Source organism: Sapajus apella, unplaced genomic scaffold, assembly GCF_009761245.1.
Source record: "Sapajus apella isolate SASKATOON/1434 unplaced genomic scaffold, GSC_monkey_1.0 scaffold782, whole genome shotgun sequence".
Taxonomy (NCBI): Eukaryota; Metazoa; Chordata; class Mammalia; order Primates; family Cebidae; genus Sapajus; species Sapajus apella.
The window spans coordinates 5,142-17,417 of NW_022437708.1; the positions used below are offsets into that span (position 1 = coordinate 5,142).

Below are 12,276 nucleotides of genomic sequence, written 5' to 3' on the forward strand. Positions count from 1 at the left end.
TGTTTCCAGACAATGCTTCTTGTGGTAAAAATGACCACAAGGCTGGGCGGGGTGGCTCATGCCTGTGATCCTAGCACTTTGGGAGGCTGAGGCAGGTGGATCACTTGAGGTCAGGAGTTCAAGACCAGCCTGGCCAAGATGGTGAAATGCTGTCTCTACTAAAAATACAAAAATTAGCCAGGCATGATGGTACACACCTATCTATAATCCCAGCTACTCAGGAGACTGAGACAGGAGAATTGCTTGAATCTGGGACGGGGAGGGTACATTGAGCTGAGATCACACGATTGCACTCCAGCCTGGGTGACAGAGCAAGACCCTGTCTCGGAAAAAAAAGACCCGAAATTGCGTCTGGGCTGGAAGTGGTGTCCACTGACTGAATACCTGGTTGGAGGCCGTAGCCTTGTACTTCTCTCTGTGCTCTCGTCCTCTCGGGGGACTCTGGACTCTAAGTTCCTAGACTGCTGCTGCAAGAGCTCTTGGCTCCCGTGGGGCATGAAGCATCTGAGCCAGGGCAGGTCCTGTCTCATGTAAGTCTCATTCTCCGACACCTGAACTGTCACCTGGGGAGGAGGGCACCGAGGGTACAGCTCCTGGGTAGCTGAGAGGGCAGCTCTTGATGCCGTCCTGCCAGAGTGCTGAGTTCCAGCTTCATGTCCCCCTGAGCATGCCAGAGCTGCGTGCGCCCTATCCTGTTCTAAGAGTCCACATGTTTCCTTGTGCCTGAGAGGAAGGCCTCCTGATGGGGTGCTGATCTTTCTACTCCCCACCTGCCGAGAGGCCTTTTTTGATCTCCTGATGAGGTCAGACCCCTCCTCTCTAACCTCTGGGCTGCTTTATTTGTTTATTTATTTATTTATATGGAGTTTCATTCTTATAGCCGAGGCTGGAGTGCAATGTCGGGATCTCAGCTCACTGCAACCTCTGCCTACTGGGGTCAAGCAATTCATCTGCCTCAGCCTCCCGAATAGCTGAGTCTACCGCCGCGAGCCAGTTTGAACCTGTTGTGGCCCAAGTCTTTCAGCACATCCCAGACATGGGAAGTGGGAGAGAGTAACTCGGGTGCACCAGGGCAGGGGTGCTGCCTCCGGTCACCACTGTTCTGCCAGCACCCAGAGCAGGACTGCAAAATGAGCATTTGTGGCCTGGTGTAGTGGCTTATGCCTGTAATTTCAGCACCTTGGTAGGCCAATACTGGTGGATCACCTGAGGTTAGGAGTTCGAGGCCAGCCCGGCCAACATGGTGAAACCCATCTCTATTAAAAAAAAAAACAAAAATTAGCTGGGTGTGGTGGCGCATGCCTGTAATCCCAGCTACTTGGGAAGCTGAGGCAAGAGAATTGCTTGAACCAGGACAGGCGGAGGTTGTAGTGAGCCAAGTTCACACCACTGCACTCTAGCCTGGGCTACAGGGAGAGACTCTATCTCAAAAAAAAAAAAAAAAAAAGCAAAGCTGGTATGGGCGCACACCTGTAGTCCCAGGTAATTGGGAGGCTGAGGTGGGGGCATCATTTGAGCATGGAGGCTGCGGTGAGCTGAGATTGTGCCGCTGCACCCCTGCACTGCCTGGGTAACAGAGCAAGACCCTGTCTAAAAAAATAAATAAATAAAACAAATGCACACTGAGTAGGACAGCCTGGGAATTTCATCCATGCTTCAGTAGCAACCACTGGGATAGTCCCAGACTTCTGTCATATCAGCAAAGCCCTCTGAACAGCTTGGTGCCTGCATTTCCCTCGCTGCCCAGGCTGGAGAGCAGTGTCTAGATCTCGGCTCACTGCAATCTCCTCCTGGGGTCAAGCAATTCTCCTGCCTTGGCCTCCTGAATAGCTGAGCCATCACGCCTGACCCATGTGACACTTTAATGAGGTCAGATGCATAGGTGACGGCTGCCTGATCATCTTCCTGTCACTGGGCCGGGCTAGGGCCTGTGTCCCCTGGAAACTCCTCAGCTCTTTATGCTGGTAAGGGAAGAAGGAAGAGGGGGCCCTTGGGGGACATACGGCGAGATTTGATGGGGACATAGTTTACCTGATTGTACTTACTGTTCCCTTCTAACGTGTAACTCATAGAAGGTTGCCTGGAATCCCAGGGAGTTAGGGTTGCTCACCATCACCTAGGGGTGAAGGGAAGAGAAGCTGAGGCTGTACAGAGTCAGCAGGCAGGACAGGGCGACAAGCCACCTGTAGTGACCCCAGCACACCTTCAGATGAAAAACCAGGGCTGGGTGTGCTGGCTCACACCTGTAATTCCAGCACTCTGGGAGGCTGAGGCAGGTGGATCATTTGAGGTCAGGAGTTCGAGACCAGCCTGGTTAACATGACAAAATCCCATCTCTACTAAAAAAAAAAAATGAAAGGCTGGGCGCGGTGGATCATGCCTGTAATCCTAGCACTTTAGGAGGCTGTGGCAGGTGGATCACCTGAGGTCAAGAGTTTGAGACCAGTATGGCCAACATGGTGAAACCCCATCTCTACTAAAAATACAAAAATTAGCTGGGTGAGGTGGTGCATGCCAATAATACTAGCTATTCAGGAGGCTGAGGCAGGAGAATTGCTTGAACCAGAACGGTAGAGGTTTTAGTGAGCTGAGATCGCACCAATGCACTCCAGACTGGTAACAGAGCAAGAATCCAACTCAGAAAAAAAAAAAAAAATTGGCATGGTCGCATGTGCCTGTAATCCCAGCTATTGGGAGGCTGATCCTCTCTCCTGACCTCAGGTGATCCTCTCACTCACCCTCCCAAAGTATGGGGATTACAGACCTGAGCCGCAGTGCTTGGCCTGAGACAACAAATTTGTCTTGTTCTAAGCCACCTAGTTTGTGGCACTTTGTTACAGCATCCCCAGCAAAGTGATACCCAAGGAATAATCCATTTCATTGTTAAAGGACACAAAAGCTTATGCCCTCGGTTGTTCCTGAATGTGTAATAGGTTTTGGCCAGGAACAGAGGCTCATGCCTGTAATCCCAGCACTTTAGAAGGCTGAGATTGGAGGATCACTTGAAGCCCGGAGTTTGAGGCCAGCCTGGCCAACATGGCGGTATCCCATCTCCACACACACACACACACACACACACACACACACACACACACACACAAATTAGTTGGGCATGGTAGGAGGGCATGGTGAGAGGATTGCTTGAGCCTCGGAGTAAGAGGCTGCAGTGAGCTGTGATGGTAGCACTGCACTGTAGCCTGGACAACACAGGAAGTCCCTGTCTCTTAAAAAAAAAAAAAAAAAGGTTGGGGAGGTGGTTTGATTTTGTGGGGTTTTTTGTTGTTATTGTTTTTTGAGATGGAGTCTCGCTCTGTGCCCAAGCTGGAATGCAGTGGTGTGATCTCAGCTCACTGCAACCTCCGCCTCCTGTGTTCAATTGATTCTCCCACCTCAGCCTCCCAGGTAGCTGGGATTACAGGTGTTCACCACCACACCTGGCTTGGTTTTTTTATTTTTAGTGGAGACAGAGTTTCACCATGTTGGCCAGGCTGGTCTCAAACTCCTGACCTCAGGAGATGCACATGCCTCAGCCTCCCAAAGTGCTGGGATTACAAGTGTGAGTCACTGCACCCGGTCGATTTCATGTTTTGGCTGGTTTGGGTCTGGCAGGTGTATGGTTAATAAACCAGGCCTAAATATTTCTAGGCTACCAGCAGGTCAGGTACTCAATGACAGCAGTGTTGTGGATGGTGATACTGGCTTCGAATATGGAAGAGAACAAGGTCTGGTCTTTTCTCACCCAGATGGTGTTGACAAGCTGACCTAGGAGGTAACAGGACCGGTACATGAGGCCCTGTGTACATCCTGGGAAAGGAGATGCCAACTGCTGGGACCCCAGCCCCTCTGCCACCACCCAGCCCACCCAGCCAGTGGCTCTTCCATGTTCCTTATAGCTTTTGAGAGGTTGGCTATTCGAAGGAGAATGAATCAGGGAAAACACAGGGCTGGGGCACAGTTTTGTTAAACTTGACAAGGAATATGCTTTGGTTCAAGAAAACCCATGGCCAGGCACAGTGGCTCACGTCTGTAATCCCCGCACTTTTGGAGGCCGAGGTGGGAGGATCACTGGAGGTCGGGAGTTCGAGGCCATCATGGCTAACATAGTGAAACCCCATCTCTACCAAAAACACAAGAATTAGCCAGATGTGGTGGCACATGCCTGCAGTCCCAGCTACTGGAGAGGCTGAGCCCGGAGTATCCCGGGAGGCTGAGTTTGCAGTGAGCCAAGAGCACGCCATTGTACTCCATCCTGGGTGAGAGAGTGAGACCCTGTCTAAAAAATAAAAATAAGAAACTTAAGAAAACCCCACCCTTCTGCCAGGCATAGGGGTGCATACCTATAATCCCAGCACTTTTGGAGGCTGAGGCGGACGGATCACGAGGTAAGGAGATTGGGAACATCCTCACCAATGTGGTGAAACTCCATCTCTACTAAAAATACAAAAAAATTAGCTAGGTGTGGTGGTACACACCTGTAGTCCCAGCTCAAGGGGCTGAGGCAGGAGAATTGCTTGAGCCTGGGAGGTGGAGATTGCAGTGAGCCGAGATTGCACCACTGCACTTTAGCCTGGCATTACAGGTGCATGTCACCAGGCCTGGCTAACTTTTATATTTTAGTAGAGATGGGGTTTTTGCCATGTTGTCCCGGCTGGTCTCCAACTCCTGACCTCAGGTGATCCACCCACCTCGGCCTCCCAAAATGCTGGGATTGCAGGTGTGAGCCACCATGTCCAGCCTGATTTTTTTCAAGTATTTAAAAATATAAAACTAATAAACATTCTTGTGCTGCTCATGGGCTTCATAAAAACAGGTGGTTTTTATGAAGCCCATGAGCCCTGGCTAGATGTTTGTTTGAGACAGAGTCTTGCTCTATTGGCCAGGCTGGTGGAGTGGCCTGATCTCGGGTCACTGCAACCTCAGCCTCCCAGGTTTAAGCAATTCTCGTGCCTCAGCCTCCCTAGTAGCTGGGATTACAGGCGTGCACTACCACACCCAGCTAATTTTTTTGTATTTTAGTAGAGATGGGGTTTTACTACGTTGGCCAGGTACTCTCAAGTTCCTGGCCTCAAGTGATCTGCCTATCTTGGCTTCCCAAAGTGCTGGGATCACAGGCATGAGCCCTGGCTAGGTACGTTTAAGGTATAATGGCGTATGGAGGCTGAGGTGGGAGGATCACTTGAGGCCAGGAGATCAAGGCTAGCCTGGGCAACATACCAACCAGAGAGATCCTGTCTCTACAAAAAAAAATTTTTTTTAATTAACTGGGCATGTTCTATAATCCTAGGTACTTTGGAGGCTGAGGCAGGAGGATCGCTTGAGCCCAGCACTTCAAGGTTACAGTGAACTGTGATCACGCCACTGAACTCCAGCTCTGAGACACAGCAAGACCCCCTTTCTAAAAATTGTAAAAAATGTTTTTTGTTTTCTTGAGACCGAGTCTTGAGGCATCGCCCAGGCTGAGTACAGTAGTGCAATCTCAGTTCACTGCAACCTCTGCCTCCTGAGTTCAAACAATTCTCCAGCCTCAGCCTCCTGAAGAGCTGGGATTACAGGCATGCAGCACCGGGTCTGGCTAATTTTTGTATTTTTAGTAGAGACCAGGTTTCACCATGTTGACCAGGCTGGTCTCGAACTCCTGACCTCAGATGATCCATCTCAGCCTCCCAAAGTGCTGAGATGATGGGTGTGAGCCACCATGCTCGACCTTGTAAAAAATGTTACTGGCATTTTGATTACAATTGTTGAATACTCCAAAAAAAAAAAAAAAATCAAATACACCTGCATGTGCTTGCTTTTGCAGACTAGGGGCCAGGACCTTTTCTAGTGCCTTCACTTTGTATTCTAGGGCCTTGCAAGTAACAGATGCTGAGCAAGCACAACACAAGGCGCTCAGACAGTGCTTGATGTGCAGTGCATACATGTCATTGTTAGGTAGAAAGAAAGGGGGAGAGGAAGAACACGGGAAAATTCAGGGCAATTGATCAGGTTGACCCCATCGTTGCTAAAAATCAGAGGAGACCAGGCTGTGTGCAGTGGCTCATGCCTGTAATTTTAGCAGTTTAGGAGGCTGAGACAGGTGGATCACTTGAGGTCAGGAGTTGGAGACCAGCCTGGCCGACGTGACAAAACCTCGTCTCTACTGAAAATACAAAAATTAGCCAGGCGTGGTGGCAGGCACCTGTAATTCCAGCTACTAAGGAGGCTGAGGCAGGAGAATCACTTGAACCTGGGAGGCATAAGTTGCAGTTAGATGAGATTACACCACTGCACTCCAGCCTGAGGGACAGAGCAAGGTTCCACCTCAAAAAGAAAAAATTCAGGCAAGACCAACAAGATATCTGCAGGTAATGCACCATATCACTTTCCCTGTGCACTTTTCCTGCCTCTGGTTAGACAGCTCGTAACATCATCATGAGATCCTTGTGAAGGAGGGGTGGATACTTGGGTTGCTACAGTTTAATGAGCCATTTTTCCTCCAGAGAGAGATGTTCATCTTCTGTCACATTCCTTTGAGTGTTTTTCCAACCCCTGCTGTGGGCCGTTTTCCCTCAGGGCACTTCTCCATTGAACCACCAGGTGGCGCGACTGCAGCATAAATGAAACAAACTGGCCCCAGATTAGAAAACAGTGGTGTATTTACCTTGAGCTGGATTACAAACCTGTAATCCCAGCATTTAGAGGGCTGAGGTGGGTAGATCACTTGAGGCCAGGAGTTCGAGACCAGCCTGGCAACATGGTGAAACCCTGTCTCTACTAAAAATGCAAAAATTAGCCAGGCATAGTGATGCATACCTGTAATCCCAGCTACTCGGGAGGCGGAGACAGGAACATTGGTTGGGAAGCGGAGGTTGCAGTGAGCCAAGATCGCGACACTGCACTCCAGCCTAGGTAACAGAGTGAGACTCCATCTCGGAAAAAATTTAGTATTCCTAAGGATTGAGAGGGGAAACTGAGGCACACAGACTGGAGTGGGGTGGGACTTGGCCAGAGAATGGGTTCAAGTAACCTGTGAAGGACTCTCAGAAAGTCACAGCAGTTTAATCATTCTACCACCCACTTCCACATTTTCCAGACATAGAAACCAAAGCTGAGAGGCAGAAGGTAAGTATCCCAAAGGCACCACTTTGGTGGGGAGGAGGGTTGCCAGAGAAAACCCAGGACATCCAGTGAAGTGTGAGTTTTGGACAAACGGAAAAACATCTTAGTGTATGTCACAAAGAATGCACGAGACTTAGGCTAAAACCTTATTCACTCTTTATCTTCAAATGTAACTGGGCATCTGTATGATGATTTGCTAAGTTTGACAACCCTCATGAGAGTAAAATGAAGATTAGGGAAATAATTAAACGTAATAAGCAAACACGCAAAATAAGGACAACTCTGTTTCCATTTTGCAGACAAGGGAATTGTACATTAGGGAGGTGACTTTCCCCAAGGCCACACTCATAAGCCTCACAGTCAGGATTTGAACCCGGTCCTGATTCCAGAGGTCTCAACTTCACCTCTGTGGCCAGGAACATCCCCTAGTCCTACTTGTGCATGCATGTTCTGTCTTGAATATAACCCTCTCCCCATGATGTAAGTGGGCCATTCCCCTCCCTGACATTGAAGGAATCTGTCTTCAGCAGGCGCCTCGGGACCCAGCAGACCCGCATGAGCCCAGATCCCTGCCCTTATCACATTCCCAGACTCCCCATCTTAGGACCCAAGTCTGACCTCCTTCAGGATCTGCAGCTGTGTTACGCTGTATTACAGGAAAGGGGACGCAATCCAGACCCCAAGGGAGGGTTCTTGGATCTCGTGCAAGAAACAACTCAGGGTGAGTCCATAAAGTCAAAGCAGTTTTTTTTGTTTGTTTGGTTGGTTTTTGAGATGGAGTCTCACTCTGTTGCCCACGCTACATAGAGGGCAGTGGTGTGATCTTGGCTCACTACAACCTACACCTCCCGGGTTCAAGTGATTTTCCTGCTTCAGCCTACTGAGTAGCTGGGATCAGATGTGTTTACCACCACACCCGGCTAATTTTTATGTTTTTAGAAGAGACAGGGTTTCACCATGTTGGCCAGGCTGATTTTGAACTCTTGACCTCAGGTGATCCGCCTGCCTCAGCCTCCCAAAGTGCTGGGATTACAGGTGTGAGCCACAGAGCAAGTTTATTCTTTCCTAAATAAGCAAGTGTTTAGGAAAGTAAAGATAGAATGGTTATCCCATAGAGTGGCCCAGAGGGCGCTGGTGCCCATCCTTAGGGTTATTTCTTCATGACATGCTGAATGAGGGGTAGATTATTCACGACTCCCCTTTTTTAGATCATATAGGGCAACTTTCTGATGTTGCCATGGCATTTGTAAATTGTCATGGCGCTGGTGGCAATGTAGCAGTGAGGACGACCAGAGGTCACTCTGCTGGCCATCTTGGTTTTGGTGGGTTTTGGACTGGCTTCTTTACTGCAGCCTGTTGTATCGGCAAGGTCTCTGTGATCTGTATCCTGTGCTGACCTCCTATCTCAACCTGTGACTTAGAATGCCTTCACCGCCTGGGAACGCAGCTCAGTAGATCTCGGCCTCATTGTACCAGCTCCTATTCAAGATGGAGTTGCTGTGGTTCACACGGCTCTGGCAGCTGGGCTCCACGGGATCTCCTGACATCCTGTCCTCTCTTTCCCCAGCTCCTGGGCCCTTCCTCCCTCACCGCCATCCCTGTCTTCCTGAGCCTCCTCCCTCTGAATTTCTTCATCAGCAAGAAGAGGAACCACAGTCAGGTTCGGCTTTTGGAAAAGGGACCAGGCAGGAAGTCGGGAGGAAGCCAGGTCCTGTGTGGGCGATGGTGAGGGGAGAGCTGAGTGGGAGCCAGCCGGTCTGGCTGTGTTCTTGTCTCTGAGTTGCCCGTTGTGCAGACCTGCCCCCATCACAATGGACGGTGGCTCCTCCCTCCAGTGTTCAGGCCCCAGGCCCTGGGTCAGTTCAATGCCTTTTTCTCCCACACCCCATGGCTCAGCAGATTTGCTTGGCGTCACCTCAACAATGCATCAGCAGCAAGGCCCTGGCTCACTCCCTACTTCTGCCCCCGCCTCACTCCACTTCCAGCCACAGAAGACCTGTGTAAGCTGAATCTATTGCACCCTCCTCTGCTGAGACCCACAGCGGCCCCATTTTCCTCAGTCTGAGCCAAAGGCCCCACAGTGGCCCACCAGGCCTGCCCTGAGCTGCCTTATCACCTCCAGCCTCACCATCCACCCATCTCCCTCCCTTCCCCACCTACCCCCCTTCCCCATCCTCACACCTGCCTGATATTCACACATCTCTCCAGGCCTCTGCTTTAGCTCTTCCTTCTGCCTGGACCACCCTCACTCCAGAAGACCCTTGTCCCCTCCAGCACCCCCTGCAGTCAGGGCAGCCTTCCTCACCACTGTCCAGCAAGGACATGACCTGCCCACCCCTCTCCTCTCAGTGGCCCCTCTCCTTGGCCTGCCCTGGTTTCGTATTTGCTTTTCCCCAGCACGTCCCACTTCGTAAAGGGCTCTGCAGGAAGTGCCCGGCAGGGGCTGATGGCCTGGCTCTCCTCAGGCTGGAGGCTTCGCAGCCGCACGGGCCACTCACCATGGCAGAGTCAGTATCTAGTTAGTGCTCGGCATGCAGAAGGTGCTGGATAAGTGTTTGAAAACTGCAGAAGAAAGGAGGGAGGAGAGAAAGGAGAGAGGGGAGGAGTGAAAAGGAGGGAGGGGAGGAAAGAGTTGAAAGAGGAAAAGAAGGAATGAGGGAGCGAAGGAAGAGGGAGGAGGGAGGGAGGGAAGGGAAAAAAGAGAGGGAAGAAAGAAAGGGCAGGAGAGCAGAAGAACGGAGGAGGGAAGAAAGGAAAGAAAGGCAGGAGAGAGAGGGAGGGAAGGAACTTATTTCCTCTCTAGGCCCAGCTGTCCCAGTGTCCCTCTATCACTTGGACTGTTTCTCCAGCCTCCTGTGTGGCCTCCTCCAGGCATGGTGGCTCACGCCTGTAATCCCAACACTTTGGGAGGCTGAGGCAGGCGGATCACCTGAGGTCAGGAGTTCAAAACCAGCCTGGCCAACATGGCAAAATAGTATTTCTATTAAAAACTACAAAGATTAGCTGAGCATGGGGGCAGGCACCTATAATCCCAGCTACCCCAGAATGTCAGCAAGGAGAATCACTTGAACACGGGAGGCGGAGGTTACAGTGAGCCGAGATCGCGCCACTGCACTCCAGCCTGGTAACACAGCAAGACTGCATCTCAAAAAGTAACAAAAAATCTTCTCCAGGCACCTGCCTTCTGATGAGGCCCCCCTCCCCCTGTGAAGCACGGGAGACCCCAAACTCCTGCCTGACCCTAAAGTGCCAGGTGACCCTGCCCACGCGCTCCCCTGGCCACATTCAGTGTCCTCCGAGTCATGCTGAGCCCTGTGCCTGGGTGTTTGCTGCCCCCTGCCTCAAAGCCTCCCCTCCCTTTTCCCAGCTCCATCCTCCCATCCTCTGCCTGCTCAGCAACCACCTCCTGGTCATTTAACCTGTAGGTCAGGCTGTAATCCCAACACTTCAGGAGACTGAGGGTAGAGGATCACTTGAGCCCAACAGCTTGAGGCCAGCCTGGACAACATAGTGAGACCCCCCTCAACTCCACCAAAAATGTAAAAGGAAGAAGAAAAGATGTAGCTCAGGCATTACCCACCTCCAGGTAGCCTTCCTGATGGTGCCATACCCAGGTGGGCTCGGGCAGCCTCTGTTCTCTGGGCATCAGAAGCTGCCTCCCCAGGGAAATGCTCCCAGGTCACCTCCTGCAGGAGTCCAGACACAGGATGACAGTGATGGATCAGGACTGAGGGTCAGAGATGCAGAGAGACAGACAGCTTTGGGACGCAGTTGGTGAGATCAGTGGCATTTGCTGCAGGCTGGCTGTCAGGGTGTAGGGGAGAATTCTGAACTGGCCCTGTCTTCATCTCTCTCTTTCCTCTAATCCCAGGAAGAGCAAATGAGGCAGAAGGACTCGCGGGCCTGGCTCAGCAGCTCCATCCTCAGGAACTCGAGGACTATCAAGTTCTGTGGCTGGGAAGGAGCCTTTCTGGACAGAGTCCTGGGCATCTGGGGCCAGGAGCTGGGCGCCTTGCGGACCTCCGGCCGCCTCTTCTCCGTGTCGCTGGTGTCCTTCCAAGCGTCTACATCTCTGGTAATGTCACTCTAGTCTCTATGCTGAGCAGGACTGGGGAAGGAGTGTGGGGGTCAGGGGGTGAGGTAAGTGGAGCCTCCCAGATCCTACCACCCTGTCCATCAAAACCCACACATTCTAGATCCTGTTCTCTCAGGGTTCCTGCTGTCTTCTGCATGAACAAATTAATCACATCATTCTGTTGAAGGTGGCAGTGGCTGATGAGGTCAGTTGTTCTGAGAGTTCCAGGCTTCTACATGTGGGGACGAGGGTTCAGGTGCAGGGGGACTGCAGAGGTAGAATCTGGGGCCTGAGTGGCTTCCCTGCTGCTGGCCAGCAGATGTCCACAGCCACCCTGTCACTGATGTGATGCTTGTCCTACCATCCTGTAATTTATTTTGGATGGCTGTCAGGCCAACCTGCCTAAAGCACAGCTTTCAGAAGAATTTAACAATGTTGATACATAGGCCAGGCACAGTGACTCACACCTGTTATCCCAGCTCTTTGGGAGGCTGAGGTGGCTTGAAGCCGGGTGGTGGAGGTTGCAGTGAGCCGAGACTGTGCCATTTCTCTCCAGCCTGGGTGACAGAGCAAAACTTTGTCTCAAAAACAAAAAGAAACAAAAGGACCACAAGTGACACCAACACCTGGAGCCCTCCCTTGCTGCTCTCCCCAGGAGTCCCCAGGCTCTATCACCTTCACAGAGAGGCCTTTCCTGACCACCTTCTCTACCACCACAGCACCCCTGCTCATGCTAGTGCGCTCTATATCTGCACCTTATTTCTCTTTTATTTTTGAAGACAGAGTCTTGCTCTGTTCCCCAGGCTGGAGTGCAGTGGCACAATGTCAGCTCACTGCAACCTCCACCTCCCGAGTTCAAGCAATCCTCCCACCTCAGCCTCCTGAGTAGCTAGGATTATAGGCAGGAGCCACCACACCTGGCTCATTTTTTTTAATATACTTTTAGTAGAGATGGCATTTCACCATGTTGGCCAGGCTGGTATTGAACTCCTAACCTCAAGGGATCCATCACCTGAGCCTCCCTCAGTGCTGGGATTACAGGTGTGAGCCGCCGCACCTGCTTTAGTATTTATTCTTTATAGCGCTCTCCACCTGATGTGCTG

General features: G+C 51.3%; 1 protein-coding gene across 1 annotated transcript; it reads left to right on the top strand.

The window, feature by feature from the left end:
* Nucleotides 1-7,573: 7,573 nt before the first annotated feature.
* On the top strand, nucleotides 7,574-11,540 carry LOC116546340. The gene is made up of 4 exons (XM_032272636.1): nucleotides 7,574-7,578; nucleotides 7,689-7,819; nucleotides 8,666-8,758; nucleotides 10,970-11,540. Exons 1-4 carry the CDS (start codon nucleotides 7,574-7,576, stop codon nucleotides 11,356-11,358), a joined length of 618 nt encoding a protein of 205 aa, XP_032128527.1. The 3' UTR covers nucleotides 11,359-11,540.
* Nucleotides 11,541-12,276: the final 736 nt, after the last annotated feature.